Source organism: Colletes gigas, unplaced genomic scaffold (genome assembly GCF_013123115.1).
Source record: "Colletes gigas isolate AHSC1104 unplaced genomic scaffold, ASM1312311v1 Colletes_gigas_Sc00016, whole genome shotgun sequence".
NCBI classification, from domain to species: Eukaryota; Metazoa; Arthropoda; class Insecta; order Hymenoptera; family Colletidae; genus Colletes; species Colletes gigas.
The window spans coordinates 671,799-694,987 of record NW_025106645.1 but is presented as its reverse complement, the minus strand read 5'-3'; the positions used below and the strand labels follow the sequence as shown (position 1 = coordinate 694,987).

The 23,189-nt window shown below is 40.0% G+C and overlaps 1 protein-coding gene across 2 annotated transcripts in view; it reads left to right on the top strand.

Annotated features, from left to right (window-relative positions):
- Nucleotides 1–23,189, top strand: part of LOC122400133 (diacylglycerol O-acyltransferase 1) — a 141,877-nt gene that overhangs the window by 104,188 nt on the left and 14,500 nt on the right. For both annotated transcript variants that reach the window (XM_043401401.1, XM_043401402.1), the window contains exon 9: nucleotides 9,027–9,071. In XM_043401401.1, the coding sequence (XP_043257336.1) occupies nucleotides 9,027–9,071 (45 nt within the window). The remainder of the gene's footprint in view (nucleotides 1–9,026; nucleotides 9,072–23,189) is intronic.

Sequence of the window (23,189 nt, the reverse complement as noted above, 5' to 3'; positions counted from 1 at the left end):
GTAAAATAGCTGCCATTTTGCCATTTTTTGTTTTTTTGAAAAGATCCTAGTTCATGCTATAACCACACTCATCTATATTAAGAATATCGTTGGTTTTAGGATTTCGAATAACTTGTTCGCAAGATATCACGTACGCAGTCGGGTGCCGTTCGTAAAAACTGTTGTTTGATGATCAACAAAAACAGCGTAATCAATAGATATTATGCGTTGCAAAAATTCGTAAATATAGCTAAATATATAATAAATGTATCTACAAAATCCGGAATTAATCGCTCTTTAATAACCCGCAAAAAAAAATCACAAAGAAACACGTATTTTTCATGCCTACAAGGTAGAATGGCCCCTTAAAGAAGCTTGGCTGTAAAATGTTTTTTTTTAAAATGGAACAAGTCTATTTGTAGCTAAAAAATCTTTTATTTTCTTTAACAATTTTAAAAAATTGCATAATATAATTTAGCAAACTCATCGTTTTAAAAATATTAAAAATTGAACTTATATTACTTTCAATAACAATGGCCCAATTATCAAATTAATGTCTTCATTGGTTAAAGAAAATGGTAGATCGATTGTGATTTGGGTCTTATACAACCAATATCGAAGATTAGATAAACTTGACAATGATCTAAAATACACATTTATTTCGTTGCCTCGATAGATCGAGATCGAACGTAAAACTGTTCTTCGTGATCCTCAACCGCCATCTTGTTTTGCACGTCGCCGAGCGAGAAAGCGCCTCGATCGACTCGCTGTTTCTCTTTCGATTCCCTTTCCCGCCACAGTATTCTCGCGACAGTCGTCTCGAGCGAGCATAGGCGGAGGGAATCTCAAACGATTTACCGGGGACAATTTGTTCCCGGGTGGAAAATCGTGAACGGAGAGCTGTCTGTCTTCGAGCCGCCGCGAAATCTCTTCCAGCGCCGTGAACGCCGCCACTTACGTCGATCTCTCATCGATTCGCCGGTATGGAAACGCTTAATAATCGGCTGACGAGTGGTTAGGAACGGGGGATGGTGTTTGAAAAGGATTGGGGATGGGTAAACGGGACCGGTGGCCGAACTATCTAATCACGGATACGCAAGTTCTGTCTCGACTGTGGAGTGGGTCTTGTTGTTACCAAGTTCCGCGACGAAGTGTCCGGTTCTAGCTGTTTAGGGTTACGCTTCCATTTGGGGAACTCGTCATTCATGGAAAAGGGGAAACGTTACGCGAAACGGAAACGCTGTTTCGCACGATTGAGCATCGAAATTTTGGCGGAGGACGGGGGAACGTACCGCAAGGATTTCGCTTAAGCTCTATTTGTAACGTTCCACAGTGGGGCATTTGCAGACGATTTTAAAAATTTGTCGTAAACTACAATGTTTTTGCTGGCTGAGGTAGTCGAATATGCGAGGAACATTGTACCAACATTGTTTTTTTCATTTGTACAATCATGAACTGCTGTACTTCGTCAAAAGTTAAGAGATATAATACAGAATAGACAATAGACATTAGTAACAAATTTATTAGTGATAATAAATTCATATGTATGTATGTTATGAACAAGAAATATTATAGATAAACAAATTTTACTACATTATTACCTTCACTGGAACTAGGATTCGTTTGTTAAAACATTAGAAAAAACACTAAGAAAATCATACTTTTTTCGACAATCTCGGACTAAAAGCTATCTTAAAACTATCCTAAAAGCGAATGATTATATCTTTCGATAGTATACATTTATAAAAATTGCAAAATATATTGTTTACACTCATCTGTGCTTGATAAATATCAAGAAATTTGTACAATTTGGCACACTTACTTCTAAGGGGTTTATCTCCTGGGCACCCGTTTCGATAAAATTGGTGTAAACTATCCAAAAGTTGAAAGTTCGAACTTTAAAATGCTTTTTTCTCATAAAATTTCTCTAAATCTAGTGTTAAAAATACAGATGGCGATGTGATATTTTTAGTTGCAAAGACCTTCCACGGAAAATTGAGCTCACTGGTTATTTTATTTGTTTCTATTGAAAAAGAAGTTCAGGTCTTGTGAACACCTACTATCGAACAAACTCGTAATTTTAGTTTACTCATACTGTTCTGTTTGTAGAGTTTAAAACCCCGTAACTATTGGATCTTGAGTGTGTGGGTAAATCAACGTTCCGTGAGTCCTAACACTGCGACTTCGTTAATTCTTGAGAGTACCCTTCCGGACTATGAGAGCGATTCTTCGTTAGGAGTAATCCTTCGAGTTGCTCTTGAGGACCGCGTCCCCAACGAGATTACTGACCACCTTCAACGTTTTCTTTCAAAGCAACGAAGTGGTTGATTAAAATCCGGAAAAACCTATAACTCGAAGCCCCGATCTTCCACAACCTCCAGCATATTACGAATACGCGTATAAAATTTGCATATAAATTTTCGTTAGAACCTCTTTCCACGATATTCTAACGATGGCACGAAATTATCAATTCCGTTCCTGATTCTTGCGAAGGAACCTGTTTGCTCATTATTGAACTTCACGCTTGATATCGTTTTGTGCTCCCGGTAGGGTTCGTTCGGGACCGTCTTCTTTTCAATTAACAATGGAAATTTATCTCCTTCCTGTTCGTTGGTTCCGGTTGACGGAGCCGTCGAATCAAGATTACAAAACAGAGTGGCCCCCGTACCGAGAATTAAGTTAGACTTCTCTTTACTAGCTGCCAACAACATCGACTGGAACTTGTTACCATTAATTAACAAGAGAGCTACGGCCATTAACGGGTTCGATTAATAAAGTTATCGCTTCGCCACTGTTAACGCATCGTTTCTTCGCGATGGCCCCCGTTTACGCTGTTCAACGCTGAATTTTATTTCAATTAATTATTCTCAGACTGCTATCGCGCGCTTGTATCAAGCGTTATCGCAGCTGCACGCGTCGTAATGCATTAACTCGCGCGCTCGATCTACCCACTTAATCAGACATAATCGCCGCTCTATTTTCACGCGCGCTTCCAGTTGTTTATTAATTAATTTTCCACTGGTTAGGCGTTAACGAGGCCTCCGTCTTCCGGTAAATTCTGCAACGCGTCCGTATCGCGATCGACCGATCGAAAGGCATCGAGAGGCATCATGCGCCACGTTGCCTTATCGATTCCCCTACTCGTCAACTTTTCAAAGGCTCTACGAAGGCACGAAAACTAAAACAGGGCAACATTATCCATTATCGATGATTCTAATTAACCCACATATCGCTATCGTCCTTTTAAGCGAACGGTCTCGAAATAGTCTGGTACGCAAAAGTTTCGTTCGAGGCGCCAAATTTGAAATATCCTTCTTTCCGTGTTTCAAGATAGGTTCCTGCGCATGACCCTCGTTGGGGGCTTCATAGTTAAAATATCTTTCTTTCGACGTTTCAAAATAGTTGCGTGCGCACGATGCTCGTTCGAGGCGCCAAATTTGAGGTGTCCTTATTTCAGAGAACCGTTTATCGCGCTGTTTAAATAAAAGCAATTCGAGAAAAAAGTTCCGACCAGGTACTAATTTCGATTATAGATCGTCGAAAATTTGTTTTCGTCGGTATAATGCAAATGGACGAGGGCACGTTTCGTCTATCTTTCATAGCGTTCCACCACACGGGTGACTTCACACTGTAGAGCAATCGACCGATCGAAAGGCGACGACGGGGTTGCATCGAACGTCGGCTTATCGGCTCGACGACGTGCTACTCCTTAAAGGGATGAACGTTTAAAGGATTTTCTTGGGCGTCGGAGAGCGCGAGGGCGCGGGTGGTCGGGTGCAGTCTTTGCAACTTGGCTGCTCGCACCTTGGAGGCCGTTGACGACGAAACGGATGAAATATCGTATCGATTTCCCATCGTGAATGCTCGTAAACCCTCTCCTACCCTGCTATTTTCCTGTCTGTCACGTCCTCTCGTTTTTTTCCTCCCGATATCGTACGGAATCTTCTTCAGAGGCCGTGGAACGCATGGGTTAACGAGCAGTCAGTGGACCAAAAGAAAAAAAAGAGAGAAAATTTCGCGTCTGTACGGCAGCTTACCGGTTCATGTGTTTTTATTTTCGTCGGCTCTTCCTTTGGTCGGAATGCTTGCAGGTGTGCCGGTCACCGTCGTCGTCAGAATGGAATTTTCAGTGTGTCGGATATTGGTCCAGTTCCTCTCGGTTGTATCCGGGTCGAGAGAAGGGTTGATCGATCCGATACACGACAGGTAAAAACGTTTCGACTCCTTTCGACTGAAAAGCCGATACGTCTTCTCCACTGACAACCGTTGACTGACGTATCGTTGATAATTTCGTTCTTGACGCGCCTTGGAAAAGCGTATCTTAGCTTGTCGACTCGATACTGTTCCTTGGAGATTCCTGTTCTCTTTACTCTTTAGCGGACTCATTATTATTATTATTATTCGTTCTTTAACTGGAAACGCTCTTTACAAAATTATACAGAGAAAATATTATCGCTTATAAAATTTTGCAAAATAATTTAAGGTTTCTTGTGTGTCGCTCGATTATATCTGTTTTCGTGTCTAATAAGAAAATTTCTCTTTATTCTTAGAAGATGATTCGTGAAACGAAGAATTAATTGTCGATCTTCTCCCTAGGCAGAGATGTAGTACGCGGGCAGCGAAAACGAAGGAAAGGTTGTGTCGTTTATGACGTTTAATAAATCACACGGCCACCGAAAATTGATTCGACGAAAAATTAGGGAGAGTCTTTCTCGCGTTGTCCGCCCTGCATAGTATCCGATGTGCCCGCGACCCTTCCTCGAAATTACCCAGAATTTTTCTGCACCCAGCGACGGAGCCGAAGGGGAAGTATAACGCGGCTCTTTTCCCCTCTTGGCCGCCATTGTCTGCCCCGTTTGGAATTCAATTCGAGTCCGGCGAATCTCCCAGTATCTCGAGACTACTCGCAGAAACGCGACAAGAAGGTGTTCGTGGATGCAAAGCCGTAAATCTCGGCCCGCTAATTGAAACGACGTCGAAAGAAGGAAACGATAGCGCGAAAGGTTCCACCGGCTGTCCTGAATCGTGGCGCGAAGGGTGGACGGTTTCCTCCGATCGTTTTTCATGCCTCCTCTGACCTCTTTCCTTCCCTTTTTCGTTTCGCGATCCGCTTATAGTCCGAACAAATTCAACAGGACACTCGAACCTCTTCCACTGCGGATTATGGACTTTCTAGAAAATCTCTTCGATCCGTTAGGTGCTTAAAAATTAAAAAAATTTTGCCATGATTTACCGTACAGTTACCCCCACTCGTATTCGTAAATAGTGATTCGTTTCATTAAATGAAAAAATAGTTGCTTCTTTCAAACTGGCGTGAATCCATTTTTTCATACACTGAGATATTTAAGGGTTTGTTTTAAATTTAGAAACAAAACTTATTGTTGGTATTATTATTTATTATTGTACGCTGCTTATTTTATACTTCTCTATCGGTTTTGTAATTATTGCTTGCCCGTTAATATTAAAACGTAAACAAAACAAGAGAAACTACTTTGTAAATGTAAGCAAAATGCAGTGTAATAAATAACATTTGGTAGAAATAGATGAATAGAATTCATAGAAAACGAAAATTAGTTTCTATTTATAATCGCCATACAGTGTAAGAAAAACAATATTTGGTAAAAATAAATGGAAAAAACTCGTAAGAATCGTCATTATAGTGTACGAATACGAGTAGGAGTAATTGTATATGATTACACGAGGTAATCCAGAGACTCTATGTACTCTATGAGACATGGACTCACAAGCGTTCAATCCTTTTCGAGTCTAGTTTGACGAATCTATATTTTAATTAAAAGAGAAGTTGTATTTTAACGAAATCGTAAAGACGATTAGTTTCAGTGTTAATTTGTTCCCATACAAAGCGAACACCAAAATGACGGTTTCGCGGGCTCGATAGGCGTGAAAAGGGCCCCATTTTGTAGTGGATGGGAATTTGTTTGCGTCGATGGTGAAACTGGTTCGATATAGGTCCTTTTACGAGCAACGGATTCCTGAGATTGGCGGGGACAGTGTTCAGTTTCAGTGACGTAGATAGCAGCGGCGATGGTTCGAGTTCCTTCGAACTCGAGTGTTCGCGTTCTCGCCAGAGACGGCTTATTATAATCCTTTGTGAAGCCCACCAAGGCTTCTCTAGCGAAGGTTTCTGGCCTTTGATCCGACCGGACGATCGATCATTGTGCAACGTCTCACGTCCACGGGAAAGCAGAAGGAGAGGAAAAGACGAAGAATGAGCTCGATGCAGCGTGTGTCACCTACGTGAGCTGTTTTAAACGCAGCCGTCTGAGAATTCTCTTTACAACCCCCTTTCTCTTGGATCCCTGCCCTAAATAACGCGGTTCTCCTCGGTAGACAGACAAATTCGCATTTATACTTTGAGGTAATAAACGAACAATTATAACAATGCTTGTATTCTTTGAAAATAACTTTTCTCTGCTCGTGAAACTCCAGATTTATTTGTTAACGAATTATGTGGATAATCGTGTCCCCGGAAAGTTTTAATTTTGCAATGGAAACGAGCAATAAAGCGTCAAAGCAATCCATAAAACGTCTCGTAATGCAGATACGTGTTCGAGCGCATTGAGCACGCCGCGAACCCGAAATTGAAATATCATATTCCCAGTTTATAACCAACGTGCATCAAGTACTGTAATTGCGGATCCCAGAATGCGTATAATTATACATAGTTTCATTTTAATCTCCGAAACATTCGAGAAATTTCCGTCTCCGAAGCGAAATCAAATTGCGTTCTACTTCCGCGTATGCGTTAAATAACAGCGCGGTTACAAATTCCCATAAAAATACACGCATCGATCTTTGGGCATGATCGTTTGGGTCAACAATGACGAAAGGTTGACATTTAATATTTATTCGAAACGTTCGTACTTCTGTTATCCGTCTATTGTGTACGCGTACAATAGTACACGTAACAATACAAAAAAATCATTTTTTCAGGGTTTATTAATCTTCTTTCCAAAATCTTTATTCATCTTCATTTTCGCGCTTGTCACTTTCTGAGCTTCGGTTCTTCATCAGAAACCGATTCGTCGCTGTCATCAAATAATAAATCATCCCTCGTACTGTCAAGAGAACGATGCTTTCGAGAAGATTAAAAAAAAAGAGGAGTAGAAAATACGTCCGAATTTTCGAATAAATTTTAGATGGAAAAAACGTAAATCCTTGGAGGTAAAAAAAGGTTTAGCAGGTGAGATTTACATGACTATTTTATTTTTATTTATTCTTGATTTTTTCGAGTTAGGAGGCTCAACTCAGTTTTTTTAAACGGTTATAATTTCTTTTGCATATTTAGTTGGTGGATTTGCAGTAAGAATGATTAAAAGCTGCTATTATGCATCGTTTAGAAGAGGATCGGCGTCTTAAGTACTAAAGTATTATAGTAATTTGTATCGTATCTCGAACGATGCTTTATTGTTATTTTAATTTCCGACCCTAACGATGTTTCCAATTTTCGAGGTAAAAAAAGATTTAGTAGGTGAAATTTACAATTTTTTTTTTTTCATTCCTGGCTTTTTCAAGTTAGGAGGCTCAACTCAGTTTTTTTAAACGGTTATAATTTGTTTTGCATATTTAGTTGGTGGATTTGCAGTAAGAATGATTAAAAGCTGCTATTATGCATCGTTTAGAAGAGGATCGGCGTCTTAAGTATTAAAGTATTATAGTAATTTGTATCGTATCTCGAACGATGCTTTGTTGTTATTTTAATTTCCGACCCTAACGATGTTTCCAATTTTCGAGGTAAAAAAAGATTTAGTAGGTGAAATTTACAATTTTTTTTTTCATTCTTGATTTTTTCGAGTTAGGAGGCTCAACTCAGTTTTTTTAAACGGTTATAATTTGTTTTGCATATTTAGTTGGTGGATTTGCAGTAAGAATGATTAAAAGCTGCTATTATGCATCGTTTAGAAGAGAATCGGCCTCTTAAGTACTCAAGAAGTAATTTGTATCGTATTTCGAACGATGTTTTGTTGATATTTTAATATCCATTCTTAACGACGTCTGCAATTTTCGAGGGTCGAAAAATAAGCGTCCGTTTCGTGTCGCGTTTACTTTTGCCCCTTTATTTGAGCCTCGCAATTCCATCATAGTCGGGGAACAAACTATGCGGTCGCGTGTGCATGGACGCGTGGCGTTGTGTGCGCGCAAATGGTGTGTTGAAATCGACAGGAGGCTCTTTAGGTATTTATTTGTAAGCCTGGTATATAAGCACCGCGGGTTCTCGTGTTGTGCCATTCGGAGAGACCTCGACAACCGCCACTTAAGCGGAACGCCGGAGGGGTGGCTTCCTTCCCCTGTATTCAATTAGTATACCGCACGAAATATCAATTCCATCGCTGGGAAGCTCCTTCGACGTTTTCGAGCATACGGGAATAAGAGAATACCTTCCGGGAAATGCAAGTATTTCTCGCGCATCGTACTCTTGTTAATCTCCGGGTATTTGTACGTTCTATTCGTGTTTATAAATTTTCGCAACGACTAGGATTTCTTTGCCAAAGCTGCTGCACGAAGCTTTCCGTTCAAGATCTACTCCACAATTTCTTAGTGTTTTTCTAGTTGTATTCGTGTATCAAAGATTTATACGCTACAGGAAGGTTTCAAATTTTATTTCAAACAAGTTACATTGGACAAATTTTCTATTTATTTATACAGTCAAATTATTATTAAATGGTTTTATAATCGCGAAAGAATGACTAAATAATAGACAGTATTTATTTTCGTAAATTATTACAACCACTTTTAGCGTTCTCAAAATAGATCGCTCGATTGTCTCAAAACATATCGGGGAACTTACATAATTGTATTTGCAAGAACTTTGTCGTAATTTACATTTATTTTTTAATCGCAAGCCTCCCTCGTTCGCCGTAATCCGCGCGAACCTTCGAATTCGTGCTACATATTCCACAGGTTCGAGTCCAATTAGGAACTCCCGTTTCGTAGCCCTGTTTTATCGAAATCGGCCCTCCAACTTTCATCCCCGTACTTACACGAATTCCTCTTAAATTAATAATCGTATCTCGTTTGTTTTTCAGAACATGGACGTGGCGAAGGCCTCTGAACGTTTGCTCAAATTGGCTGTGAGTATCGTAGAATCTATTTAGTACTAATCGTATAGTTTTAAAATCGTAGAAACGTTCCAACGAATTCCTCGTCGCGAGCATGAATGCTTTCAACGATCAAACGACGATAAGTTTCGTTCTTGCAATTCTATCGTAGCACCTTATTTAGGAAAAGGGTGGTAAAGTCGCGCTGCTTACTGACTACGAGCGTGTACACGGTCCGTAAAACGAATCCGCGCGTGTGCTTTCCCATGCCTCTTGCCTTACAATTGTTTTCCCAGTTTGCGCGGAGACCTTTTAGGTGGAAAGCCTCGAAGCAATATTTGCAAATTCAATCTCCTTTTCGCGGTGTGTTCCTCAGAAAGTTCGTCGCGACGAACGTACGGTTCGAGACAGAACCACGCGTCTTACAAAGAGGATCTCAGCACCGATTTTAACGAAATTTGATAGATTTATCGTAACCCAGATTATAGCTACAGATGACCAATCAGTTATAGAAATTTCTTATTCTATCATTATCAGGACGTTAAAACACTTGGAATAATTTCTTTATTTATTATTATTTGAACGGGAAACTTCCACTGTATACAAAAAACAATATAAAATGCAATACGTAAACGTGAAATATAATTTAGGACATATATAAGTCTCACATAAGTTTCAATCCCACTCCCATACTGACCGAAATTGAAAAATTTCAAATCGTTCTAAAAAAATTATGTTTGGTTGCAGTGGTCAATTACAATCGTTTTTGGTCAATACACATACCCTCGAAATTCCACGCACTTTCGAGAAAAAAATTCCGTACCGAAAATGTAATGGCTGACCATATGTGACATTTTTCCCTGAAATTTCATGCGTTTGTTTAAAACGTTATAACTTCTGAACAGATTGGAGGATTTTAATGTTTCAAAATTCAAATAACGCGTATTTTAGTGCAGAATATGTAGACATTCCAAAAATGTTCGAAAAGTTGTTCCTTAAACCCATAAAGTGAGAAAACCCCTATAAAAATAGTTCAATTGTCAAATGTCCATAACTCCTACAATAGTGAATATATTTCAATGAAATTTATTTCTGAAGTAGAGTTCATGGGTATCTACAAAAAAGTACTAAACAACATTTTCGTACAGCGTCAAACAAATTTATTAAAAACGACAAACGAATTTTTAAGAAAAATCGATAGGGGATAGGTGCTGAAATTTTCTGGCGAAATTGAAAAGTTTCGAATCATTCTGGAAAAATTATTTTCGATTACAAGGGTCAATTGCAATCATTTTTGGTGAATACACATACTCCCGAATTCCTACGCACTTTCGAGAAAAAAATTCTTTACCGAAAATACAATGTCTGATCAGAAATGGTGATTCCCCTGAAATTTCATGTCTATGGTTAAAAAACGAGAACTATTGAACGGATTGAAAGGATTTTTAATGGGGCTCTACAGCCTAAGAGAAATGGGCCAAAAAAATGCATTGTATAATAATACATTGAGAAAATACAGATCATCGTTCTACAGTCGGAACTTTAAACGTTAATAACTTTTCAACAAAGCCTCAATCAACAAATTGGTATTCTTGATTATCGTCTTTTTTTGGCCTCCAGAATTTTCCATTAAAATTTTTCCCAGGAGTGGCCGAACACACTGTATATTTTAAAATTCGAATATTCGAATAAAATATAGTTTCGTTAATTTTCTGACCCCATGTTACCAGGGGATTGAAACAGCCCTATCAGGATTTATACTCACCCCTAAGGTGCTTGACCCAATCATTGACCAGTGAAGCTGCAGTCGTCGCCATTGAAATGCAACTCGAAAGTTTCGCGGAGTCTATGAATTCATGATTCAACTTTTGCCGCCCGTGCAGCTAGTTACGGTTGACGTTTCCACGTGAATTATGCACCGTCGGAAGCCGGCTTGCAACGTAGTTTTCCTGTAAACGTCGGTTCTGTCGATAATCGTTTCAATTCGAAGATCCGCTTCGTGGGACGCCGCTACCCCGTCGTAAGAAGATATTCTTTCTTTTCTACGGCGCTCTTTCTCTCTCTGGAGCCTCCCTCGACGTCTGGAGGGGGAGTTATTTCAACGATTCCGGACGGGTAGGGCAATAGAGCCTCGATGCTGCGCGTATAATTCTCTTACGAAGTTCGTATTTCCTTCGGTTCTTGAGGGAACTTCAGAGACGCAACGTTCTCGAGTCGGTTCACGCAGCCGGATGTTTAATAGCTGGGACAAAATTCAGCGTCGTATTTCGCCCCCGTCTCGTCGTCGCTCGAGCGTTACGCGGAAGTTCCGCGCCCGTGAACTCGCGCGTCCCAACTTTCCGCGAGAGGATTCCGATTGTTTCGCGCGTGTCGAGGCGTCGCGCCGTGCTGTTCGAAACGCCATCGCGAAACACGAGACGATCGCGATTTTCTCGCTCCGCTTGTACACAATCGACACTGATTCCCGCTGCACGATCGTTTCTAAATGGGGTTCCAACCGTAAGGGATGCAAAAATTTAATTGCTCCGAAAGATCTCTTTTATTCCTAGAAGAGTCGAATATTTCATGCTGGGTACAATATACTATTTACGAAGGAACTGAAATTCTTTAGGTATGTAAAATTCACTTCAAACGGTGGAAATTGAGCCTCAAATATCGGGATATTTTTATTCTCTTATTGTAACTAGGAAACTGTCACTTTGTCACGGTTTTTAAGCAACTGAGTAGAAAAGAATATTTTGTAAAAATATTATTCACGAGAAAAACATTTCTGAATGTTTTCAAGCAACCGAATAGAAAAAATAATTTTGTAAAAATGATATTATTTACGAGGTGGTTGAAACTTTCTAGGTATGTTAAATTCATTTCAAGGGGTAGAAATTGATCCTCAAATATTTCTCAATATTTTCGAGCAACTGAATGGAAAAGAAAATTTAGTAAGAAAATAAACAATAATTAGAAGAAGCAAGGTTCGAAGATTCAGGGGAAGATGAGAACGACGCCTCGCCAGTTTGTCAATTTCGAGAGTTTTACGGCGATGGCTGTCTTAAGTTAATCGTTTCGTCGCGCGGAAGTAGCTCATAATAAATAACACCCCTCCTATTTCATCGAATGGACAACAAAATTATCTTGGAGCGAAGTCCCCGTGTAGCAGGGGGTTAATGGATCCTTATTTCGACTGGACGTTTACGTTTCACGTCACCGTAAAGAATGCACCTTTTATCCCCAGCGATCAAGTTCGTTGAGAGAGAGTCTCTGTCGTTAGGTTGGAGGAGTAAATTGCGAGTTGAAACTCGGTCCGGGAGATTGCTCTCATTTTAGAAAATATTACCGTTTTTGGGGATTGCGAATCGCAAAGGAAAATATCGGTTTTCGGTGATCTATGAACGAGGATGCCCTTTTAACGTCGTTACGCGGATTTTATCGGATTCCCCGTGCTGCGGAATAACCGCGCTGTCCCGTAATCGGGAACGCAAACTTCGAAAACACGGCCCAGTTAATTCGACGCGCAACATTTTCGGGACGCTGTTGAAGCCACGAATACGAAACCAGTTTCTGGTGCTTTTGATGCATTAATTATAATTTTCGTAGTTCGTAGTGCTGGACATATGCATTAAACGGCTTTAAAACTTTGGGGAAAAACAGAGTGTCCTTAATATAGTTTTTTCTCAAAGAAACTGCAACGCCAATCGATTTTCTCGTATTTGTAAAAATACGTAAACACTTACATTTGTCGTTAAACGATCATTCTTTTTCTGCTTATCAATTTATATCAAATGGTATTTTTAAAACAGTTCCGGAACGTTAATAATTGGTAAAAAGTTGTTAAAAATGTAGAGTCGTGCAAAGATTACGCGCAGATCTGGCGGCCATGCTCCTAGGGGCGAAGTCCATCAGCGACAAAAACCATAAAATTAATTACGTACAATGGAATATCGTGGAACATTATTTGCGTACTGGAAATAGCCGTCGATGGAGGAGCGGGCGTAGCGGTCGCATTAATGGAAAAGTAATCAGAAGAATGGCTTTCCGAGGTTTTCTGTGTTAATGTAAAAGCCACGCTGCTAGAAAAACAAGTGCTGCACAAACAAGCTGTTCCGATAATGGTCGAAAGATTTTTAATTTGCGCAGGGAACGAAAACATGCATGCTCCGTCACGACAGTAAATTACAGTATGAATTATCTGGCTCTTAAATTGTTTATTGCACAATTTGTTAAAAAAATGTAAAACGTTCGATGTGTTTATAGTTTTCTAAATTTTGTGTATAATATTTCTTGGGTATCAGAAATGTCTGAAACCTGTATACGTTGCAATATCGAACAGTTAATATTATCGAAGTAGCGAGTCTTTTAACGCGAGTGGTCTCGTTTTGCCAGCGAACGAACGTCCAATAATAGAGAAAGCAATTAGATCATGACAAAAAACAGTTCTTTACTTAGAAGGAAAACATCGACCAGCATTCGCGAATGAAATAAAGATTATACACTTTGCTAGTATATTGCTAGTAGATGATGGGTTCTTATAAAACGGTATGAGAAGTGTCCGAGAAATTTTTCATAGGACGTGTACAGGTGAATTTAATAGTAATTTCAGGCCTAAAATAACGGGTTGAATATATGCACTCGCTTCCGTGCAACTTTTATTATTATATAGGAATTGTAAAATATCTCATAAGAATGGTTTGAAGAAACTAAAGTGTGGCCGACAGTTTCTGCTTTCGTCACCAGACGGCTACGCTCTTGACTTTCTCACCAGCGCCCGATTACCTATTAGTCTAAACAGGGTGATTCTAGAGGCCAAAATAAGACGAATATCAAAGATACAAATTCATTGATTGAGGCTTCGTTAAAAAGATATAGAAACATTTTCGGTCACACAGTATATTTTCGGTAAAGAATTTTTTTTTCGCCGAATAATTTCTTCACCTCTGTCGATTTTTCTTAAAAATTCGTTTTTCATTTTTAATAATTTTGTTTGACACCCTACAGAGAAGTTGTCTCATACTTTTTTGTAGGTACCCATGAGTACTATTTCAGAAATAAATTTCATTGAAATATATTCACTATTCTAAGAGTTATGGCTATTTGAAAATTGGACAATTTTTATGGGATTTTTCTCATTTTGCGGTGTCAAGGATCAACTTTTCGAATATTTTTGGAATTTTTACATATTCTTCACCAAAATACGCGTTGTTTGCCGTTTGTAACATTAAAATCCTCCAATCCGTTCAGAAGTTATGATGTTTTAAAGATTTGCATGTAATTTCAGGCAACATTTCTGGTCATATATTAGATTTTCGATTAGGAATTTTTTTCTTGAAAGTACGTAGGATTTCGGGTATATGTCTATTCACCAAAAATGATTGTATTTAATTTCTGCAATTGAAAATAATTTCTTTATAACGATTTAAAATTTTTTAATTTTGTCGAATAATTTCACAATTTCTCGAATTTTTTTTTCGAAACTGGGTAGGATTTCGGGGATACCTCCATTGACCAAAAATGATTGTAATTGACCCTCGCAACCGAAAATAATTTTTCCGTGAATAATTTGAAATTTTGTAATTTACTTTTGTTAATAACTTTTTAAGAGAGCCTCAATCAACAAATTAGTATCGTTGACTTTCGTCTTATTTTGGCCTCTAGAATCTCGCATTAAAATTATTCCCAGGGGTGGCCGAAAAACCGCGTGTAATAGTACTCGATTGACCATTGAATGTCTAGGCGTCTCTGAAATGCTCTCTTCGACAAAAGCTGCTACAAAGGAAACGAAATTAATCCAACGTCGTTCGAATTTCAACATTCAACGTTTCTATAAAACAAGCCCAGTATTGTACAATTTATTTCGATCTACCTTACATTGTAAGACGGATTTTATCAGCCAATTTATCCGACTCAAATATAGACTCAATTATCTTAGCGAAGCTCGAAGCGAGTGCTTACAGATTTGTTAAAAATAAACCCAGGGCGACTCCATGGTGAGTTCCAGCAGCCAAGCTATCGAAATACAGGTTATCCAACAGTACCATAGAGAAAAACTATGGAAATAACGTTTGAGGAGCACCAGGACTGGTATTTACAAGCATCTTCTCGGGGCACTGGAACATGACGTCCATCGAGAAGCGGATTTCGCTCGGACGTTGTTACTTCGTGCTTGTTATTGTCTCGTTAGTTCGTATACCGCGGATCGAAACTAGCCAGCCGTAGTGTTTCGATCAGTGAGCCGGACTCGGTGAACCGAATTCAATTATATGACTTCCGTCCCCAAAGCGACTGCCACGATGCGCCCTCCTGGAGCGTGTATATTAGCGCCCTTTCCGAGGCCGCGTCGTTGGTTGTTCGCGATTAAAGCGTCGGCCAAAAAGCCACGCACCGTCGGGCTTCGTTAACAAATTTTTCCCGCTCGCCCGGTTAATTGGACCCATCGCGTCATTAATTACCGGCGTCTGACGCGGTGCAAACAACCGCGCGGTTGGTTGCGCGAGAACAGAAAAAATAAAAAAAAACGAGTACCTCTCGAAATCGTTGACGAACACTCCCGTTTCCTGTGCGCGTCCCCGAATTTTCCATTCAATAATTTCGATGGGAATTAGTGGCAGGGAATCGGATCCTTCGGCGTCGAAACTGTTTGGTTCTTTTACTGGATTCGTTAGGAAAGGTAACATTGGTATTGGCACGATAGTTATCGTTAATTTTAGATTCACGTGCTTTAAAACAACTCGCTGTCTTTTGATTGATTTTTACTTCAACTCTGTAAACTCCTTTTGAAATTCAATGTGGCTATCTTTGCGAGATTCGTATATTTCCTCACGATTTTTCAGTCCCGATAGTCTGACAAAAAATGTTTCCTAACGATCGTTAATTAGTATTTAACCGACAAGAAATTAGAGTTGCTTAATTTTAAAAACAAATTGATTTTCGACCAAAAATTAAGGTTATTGTTATATTTTTAAATGAAATGGATTCATGGCAATTTTTCTTTCGATGTCATCTGAAGGTCATAGTATAGCAAGTCGTCGATTTTGTCTCGAGGTCGCCTACAATACTATAAAGTTAACCCTTTGCACTCGTCTGTCCTCTCTGAAGGGACACCCAGCAAAGAATTTCGATGTACCCTCTAAGGGAACACAACGATATTATGGTTTTAAAGTGATTATATTGGACAAAATACATAAGATATTTACTATCTATTTCGTAAGAGAATGCAAAGGGTTAAAAATATCCAGTTCCATTTAAAAATATAACAGTAATCTTAATTTCGTATTAAAAATCAATTTGTTTTTGAATTTAAGTAACTGCGATTTCTTGTCGGTTAAATACTGATTAACTTCAATTTTTTTGTCAGATCATCGAAAGGGGCTGAAAAATCGTGGGAACTAGCTCGTGCCTTGCCTTGTATACGTGACTATAACGATCCTAACAGACGACACCATAGTTACGAGTCTGAAGAACGTAAGGGAGTGCTCGTATTCCAATGATAAAGTCTTCGTCAATGTTACTGGGTTGTTTCAGAATTTACAGAATTTCTCTGTACTTTCCTAGGCGTGTCTTTCGTTTCGCTATTATATTTCTTCAAACAGAATTTTACATTATGCAGTCTTTTGGCGTCCTGCAATGGCTGACTACACATAGCCCAATTTGGTGCGCGTCTCGGGTATTCATGTTACTCCTAGTTTCTCTAATGCAAACTTTTTTGCACCTCGCAAGCATAAACACAAGCAACTCCTTTTTCGTGTCGTGAAGATGGTCTTTATTTTGCACAGCTATTTCTAAAGTATACATTAAATTTTACGTGTCTTTCGATCAATAATCTTCATTTTGGTATTAATAATGATTTATTACAGACGATGACACCGAACAAATGTATTTTATATGTATCGAGGAACGTTAAAAAGTTGTCAAGCATCGAAATTCCATAACAGTTAAAATTCATAAAATGTCGTCGCGACGGAAACTAAATTAAAGTTCGGATCTCCTACTTGTTGAACCCCTCGACCGGTTTCGTTTAAGTACAACAGTTTACAGTCAGAAGGCCGCGACAGTCGTAACAACGAGTGCCAATAACCGTCGTCGGTGAAAACGATATCGACGTTGAGCAGCGTCGAGAATCTTGAACCGGAAAATCTGAGTAGAATCCGCGTTCCTCGGGGCAAGTCCGCCGTAACGAAAGCTCCTCTTTCAATCTCATAAGTCACGCCGCCAAGAAGAATTGTTCATTCTCGGGAGGTTCCTTTTATGCGCCCTCTCTTTGCCTCTTTCTCTCGTCAAGTAGGAAAAATAATTCGCTTCCCGATCGAGGGAAAAATCGTTCACCCCGAGGAAAGGAAACAACCATTGAAATTGTCATTACATTACTGTTTCGAATATTAAAAAGTCGAATCGAAGAAACCAAAATTAATTAATTAATTAATTATTACACACGAAATACAACGCATCCAATTTCAGTGTTTTCCAGGCACCAAATAGCTGTAGTATAAATATATTTAAGTTTGAGGACCTTGACTGTCTTAATTTCTATTAATTTTTATTGAACTGAAAGTAAATCATCCCTTAATGTCGGTATGTTGTAGCTTCTGGTATCAAAAAGATACAAAGGTTTTATCGTAGTCATCAGTGGCTAAAAGAAGGAAAGCTACTCTTTCGTCACAAAAGGAAGAGAAAATGGCGGGAAAAGGCAGAGAATCGCCCGGTTTAAACGCGAACGACCCTCCTGCGCGAGCCCTTATTTTCGTTTACACCGCAAATAACTGGTCGCATCGGGCAACCCCCGTGGCCGTCGTGGTGTTAATTGCGGTTCTTATATACGAACGTCGAAGACAGAGGGGTGGACCGGCTCGGACGACGATGACAAGAGGGGAGGGGGGACGGCGAAAAGCGGAGGCGGAACTGCAATGTAGGACGAGACTTTAATCTCGTCGTAATGGGGAAACGCAATTTTCCTGCAGTCCGCTGCCTACGAGGTCGTTTCCTTGGATCGATTTGCTTTATACGAGCGCGTCCCTTAGCTCCGTCCACTCGTCGCTTCGTTTCGGAATCTCTTTGACGCGCGACTCCTCCGACGAAAAAGAAGTGGCAGCTGACACAGTGGAGGGATTTCAGGGTTCCTTTGCTCTTTTATTCGGGGGCGACCTTGCGTACAATATCTCACGGAGATGCGTAGCCGTAATGTTCGCTTTATGTATATATGCCGAGGCCGGTAGATCGATTTCCATCGATAATGCAGCCATATTGGATCCAAGAACACGTGAGGGGGGGATTCGAGGGGCTCGAATTTCCGATATGCACAGTAGCGGCCTGTCGTTAATGTTTGCCTACACGGATCGAAACAACCATTTTTCGTACGATATTAACGCTAGACCAATTATGGTGTATTTATTTTTACCGAAGGAATTAAAACAATAGGTGCTTGAAGAAATGTATAATGGCTACGGTTAATTTTTAAAAATCTAATCGAGTAAATTTTATACAATTTTAACCACTGTTCTTGTTCTAATACTTTTATTTGAAGTCGAAAGCAAATTAAATTCAGGTTGTAACGGGAATGTGGTTTATTGTTCACAAAACAAAGATAAAACTTTTACACTGGTTTTTACGATACGGTTGAGGGTTGACACGTACGGTTTGGTCACGGCGCGATTTGAAATCTAGCTGGCGGAGGTAGTTTTGGTGATAGCCGAACGCGTAATTCGGTCGTTACTACGACTCGCGGATCGACTTTCTTTGGAGGAGTGTGGAAGTGTCGTGGGCCGCGTAGGCAACGTTTTCTTCCACGAGGAGGGATGCGAGAGGATTCGTAGAGGTGCCGTCGGAGACGTCTTCCTCTAGAATGTAGGACAAGCTTTTGGTACCGGTCACTATACATATAGATCTCGGTTTCCTCGGCTTGGGCGTTGGGATGGTTTGCGATCCAAAGTTGTGGAGTGCCGAACACCGTAAGCGTCGTCTGCTCGTAACCTTTGTAGCCTAACCTTGACTCTGTTGATTGGGAAATCTGGGGGCTATTTCAAGGAAAAGGACGGACCATGGAGAGGAGGGTTTTTTCCCTTTTGCGCGGTACCTGCAGTCGCTCTGTACAGTGCCGCGTACGGGGTTTTTCCAACTCAGGGACGTCGTCGTCGCAGGTTCCTAAACGGGGCGCCGCGTTACAATTTGTTTATATCTAATTTTACACGCTACAAGGTTATTTAGTTGTCGATCATCGTTTGTCGTGGCTGCAATTCCTACTCCTTTCTAATTGGCTAATTGCATGGATGTCCAACAAATAGTCAACGGGTGTTTGATTAGGATAGTTCTGTAAATAGAATATTTACCTCCTGAGGTTCGTTCCATCAGAGTAATTGTTTGTTGTGGTATACAGTGTCGCGAGATTGTTAGTCACGTTAGAAAATTGTATTCTTACGAGTAAAGTTACCCAATTGGTTGTATTTCAATTACTGAGACACCTTGCAACAGTAAGTTTGGTTAGATTGGTAGAATCTCAAATAGAAAAACATTCAGGGTTTAGACTCTAGGAATATTTATTATCTGTTGCGTCACTATCGTACATTCAGGGTGTTTACCTACAGGTGGGTAATAACTTAAGGGGACGATTTTACGGAGCAAATTAAGATGAAAATCAGGACCGAAGGAAGTACGTTTAAAGTTAAATTGCAAGAAACAAATGAAACGTCTGAACTTCTATCGACCATATTCTCTGATGGCTTTAATCGTTTATCCTTCCCCGGAAAGAGCATTGGCTTTCTTAATAACTTTTTGATATACTCTGTGAAAGTCTGCGATGTTGCGTGTTCCTGCGACATTAAATTCGCCTTATTTATTACCGTGACAGTAAATGCCTTTAATGTCACGCGACCAGCTTAAGCGAATTTAGCTTAATCGGACGAGTTGTAACAAAGAAGTTTGTTATTATTAATTTCATACTACCAACATAGTTACTACATAATGCATATTGCTATATAAATAAATAAAAATGTATCATAAACTTGCTTTCTTCAGGGTAAACAAAAATCGCGAATGCATGCTCTGAACTTCAAATTAAATATTTTTCTTTGGTAATGTTACGTTGATTCGGCGCGACCGCGTATAATAAAATTACGTATTTACAACGGTACATTTAATTTTAATCCAAAGTTCTGCAACCCTGGAACGGATAAAAAGTTGATGGTTAATTTGTAGCAGAAAAGTCTGAAAATATAATTTTTCTAATAGGTTGTAAGTATACGGCTGACACTATACTTACCGATAACCGAACGTAATATGGACACGGGATCCGGTGCTATCGTTGCTGTATCGTGTAAAAAGGGCAGCACGGAACCGAGGGGTAGTTTTGCCCCGAGTTCGTCTATCCAGCTTTGCATTATATTAAGCTGCTAATCGATATTTTCCATTTTCTTCTCGATCGGCGCTACCTCCGTGCCGTGCACGACGTTTTCGTGTTCTTTTTTTCGCGAGAGGCGAGCCTCCCGGGAGCACGTCGCGCAGTATTTACTACAGCGGGGGTCTGTACGCCCCCTGTGTAATCTAGGGAGTAGCTGTTATCGTATGAACAGAGCGGGATGTAAGAATAACAATCAGGAACCGACGGGGGGTGACGGTGGAATCGAGCAAACTTCGTAGACGTGGGCTCGCGAGGGCGGCGAAATTGCTTGATCGCTTTGTCATTGTTTCTCGCCGGAGAACGCGATACGAGACGCTCTATCGAAAATCTATCTTTCTGTAAGGATCGCTAAATCACCGTTTCACGATCAGATTTTCGGAACGTGAAACTTGGCACGCGACCCAAAATCTATGATTCTTTAATATCCGAATTGACAAGACTTCGATATTTTTAGATATTACATTTTAAACGACAAATGTATATTCGAGAAACGAAGGTGTTCAATAATTACGTGTCTTAAAAGGCACATCTGGAGATGAAAGGTCATCTAAAATAAACGTCAAAATTATTCTTATATTCTTGAAATTAAAAATAAATTTTATAAATTGAATTTCACTAGATTCCGTTATATTTATTCGCACATATTCCGTATGATAAAAAAATATTTACACAAAAGCAGTGAAAATTCCGATGTAAGTGTACTTGTAGAGTAGTTGCTCTAATATGGAACACTTTTCTTTATAGACATGTTTCACTTGCTTGCAGAACTTTTATAAAAACTTAAATATTATGAATTTATAGGAAATTTTATGCTCTTTTGACTGGTAACAGTCAAATTTTAAATATAATAACGGTTTAGGAAGTGTTTACTTTTTTTTATTGAGGTCCTCATTTTCCACATTAGGCTCATAGTGCTCGTAATATGGAATACTATGTTTATAAATAAATATTATATTATATATATTTATATTTATATCTATATTTGAAGAATCCAGCTAACACAAAACTGATGCACTTACCTTATGTATAATATTAGGCCGAAGATCACCTTGCAAAAACTCAAACTGCAATATTTTCTTTAATATTCTTTTACGAACATGTGTTGCTTTGGAATTCGGGCATATGCACGCTAGTTGCAACAAATGACAATCGTAATCAATTGCATTCATCGCCAATATTGCGGTGTTCCAAATTAGGAACGTATTCCATATCAGGGCAACTGACCCTATTATGCACCCCTATTTAGCTGAAATAAACCTCCCATAAGGTTCCAAATGCCTTGTAAAAAAAAAAAAGAAGAAAAGTTATTGCGTAGAGTATTTAACCCTTTGCACTCCGAATTATATTTAAATTTTGTTACCAGCAGCTCCCAACGCCTTTAAGTGTTTTATTTGAAATTTACCTGTTAAAATATCTGTTTTATTTACACTGTTGTTGCGTTTTGTAACTTTCAAGTGTACGATATCTCTTTGGTTTGAACTTGAAAAAATGTCGAGTGGGACTTGGCGAAGGAGCTCTTGAAATAAAAATTGATGTCGAATCACACTCGACATAGGAGTGCAAAGGGTTAAAAAAGAACGATTGGGTGAGCGTGAAGATGTAATGTACGTCGAACGATGAAAGAGTCGCATCCTGGAAGAATGAGATTCGTCCCGTCGGACGAAAGGGTGGAGGACGCTGATAGCAAAGTTCGAAGTTCATTGAAAAATCGACCTTTAATAGGAGAAGTTGGTTGCCACGGGTCGAGCAAACGAGCCGAGAAAATTCAAATTCCCCTCATCTTTCGCTTTACCGTGTCGCATATCATCCGCCAAGATTTTTCCCCCTCGATGGAAGCTCTTGTCGAGGGTGGAAGGCGTTCCGTTCCGAGATAGCCTCTGGCCAGGAAGTCGGCTGAAAGTTTACGCTGCCGCTTTTTCCTTTGTGGTATCATCGGCGTGTCTCAAACGGTTCACCAGGTTTTATCCGACCCTCCAACCGCCGTCCTCCCCCCTCGTCGGCTTCTCTTCGACCGTCCGTAGCATGCCGGGGTAAACGAAATTAAAACGTCGAGGTAAGTTTTTGCGGAATAGGTGGACTCGTCGCAGAGCCACGGCGTTGGGGGACGAAAGAGTAGAGACAGGACCGACGAAGGGTGTCTTCTTCTCTGTTTCCATAAAAGTGCCGCGAATGCCTGCCGGCACGGGAGACTTGACCTTTGTGCTTGGCAACATTATTAAGTCCTTTCGTAGCGCGCAAAGGGCCGACGGAAGCGCGGGGTCGCTCCAGGGCGAATTAGAGAAGACATTCGGAACGAAATAACTTCGAAATTCTTCCTTGGACGACCGCGGCCCGACGGGAATCCTTCTGATCCTTGCCAGGCGATTTCATTGCGACCGCGTCTTTGCTTCGTTCCGCTTCCAATTGGAACGTGAACGGTATTTCCGCGTTAAATGCGCGGAGGCACCTTTCGTTAAACGTGGACATTTCATCCCCGCTGCTAGGGGGATTCTGTGTCGGCGGGAAGAAGAAGAGACATTGTCGTGAAATTGATTTGTACTGTGGAACGTCTCTGATCTTGAGTTTTGCGTCTAAAGTACATCTCGACGAGACTTATTAACAGAAACGACACGACAATCGACGAGTACCGTATGCGCTAGGACGCCATTTTAGTGGTAGAAGAATTTCTACAGCCAATTTAAGTCTTTTTAAGCGTCACGATGGTTCTGTGCCGCGCGTTTCATACGCGAGAATGCAGCCTACGTGTTTCAACTGTGGAAACCGAGTCGGTTTAA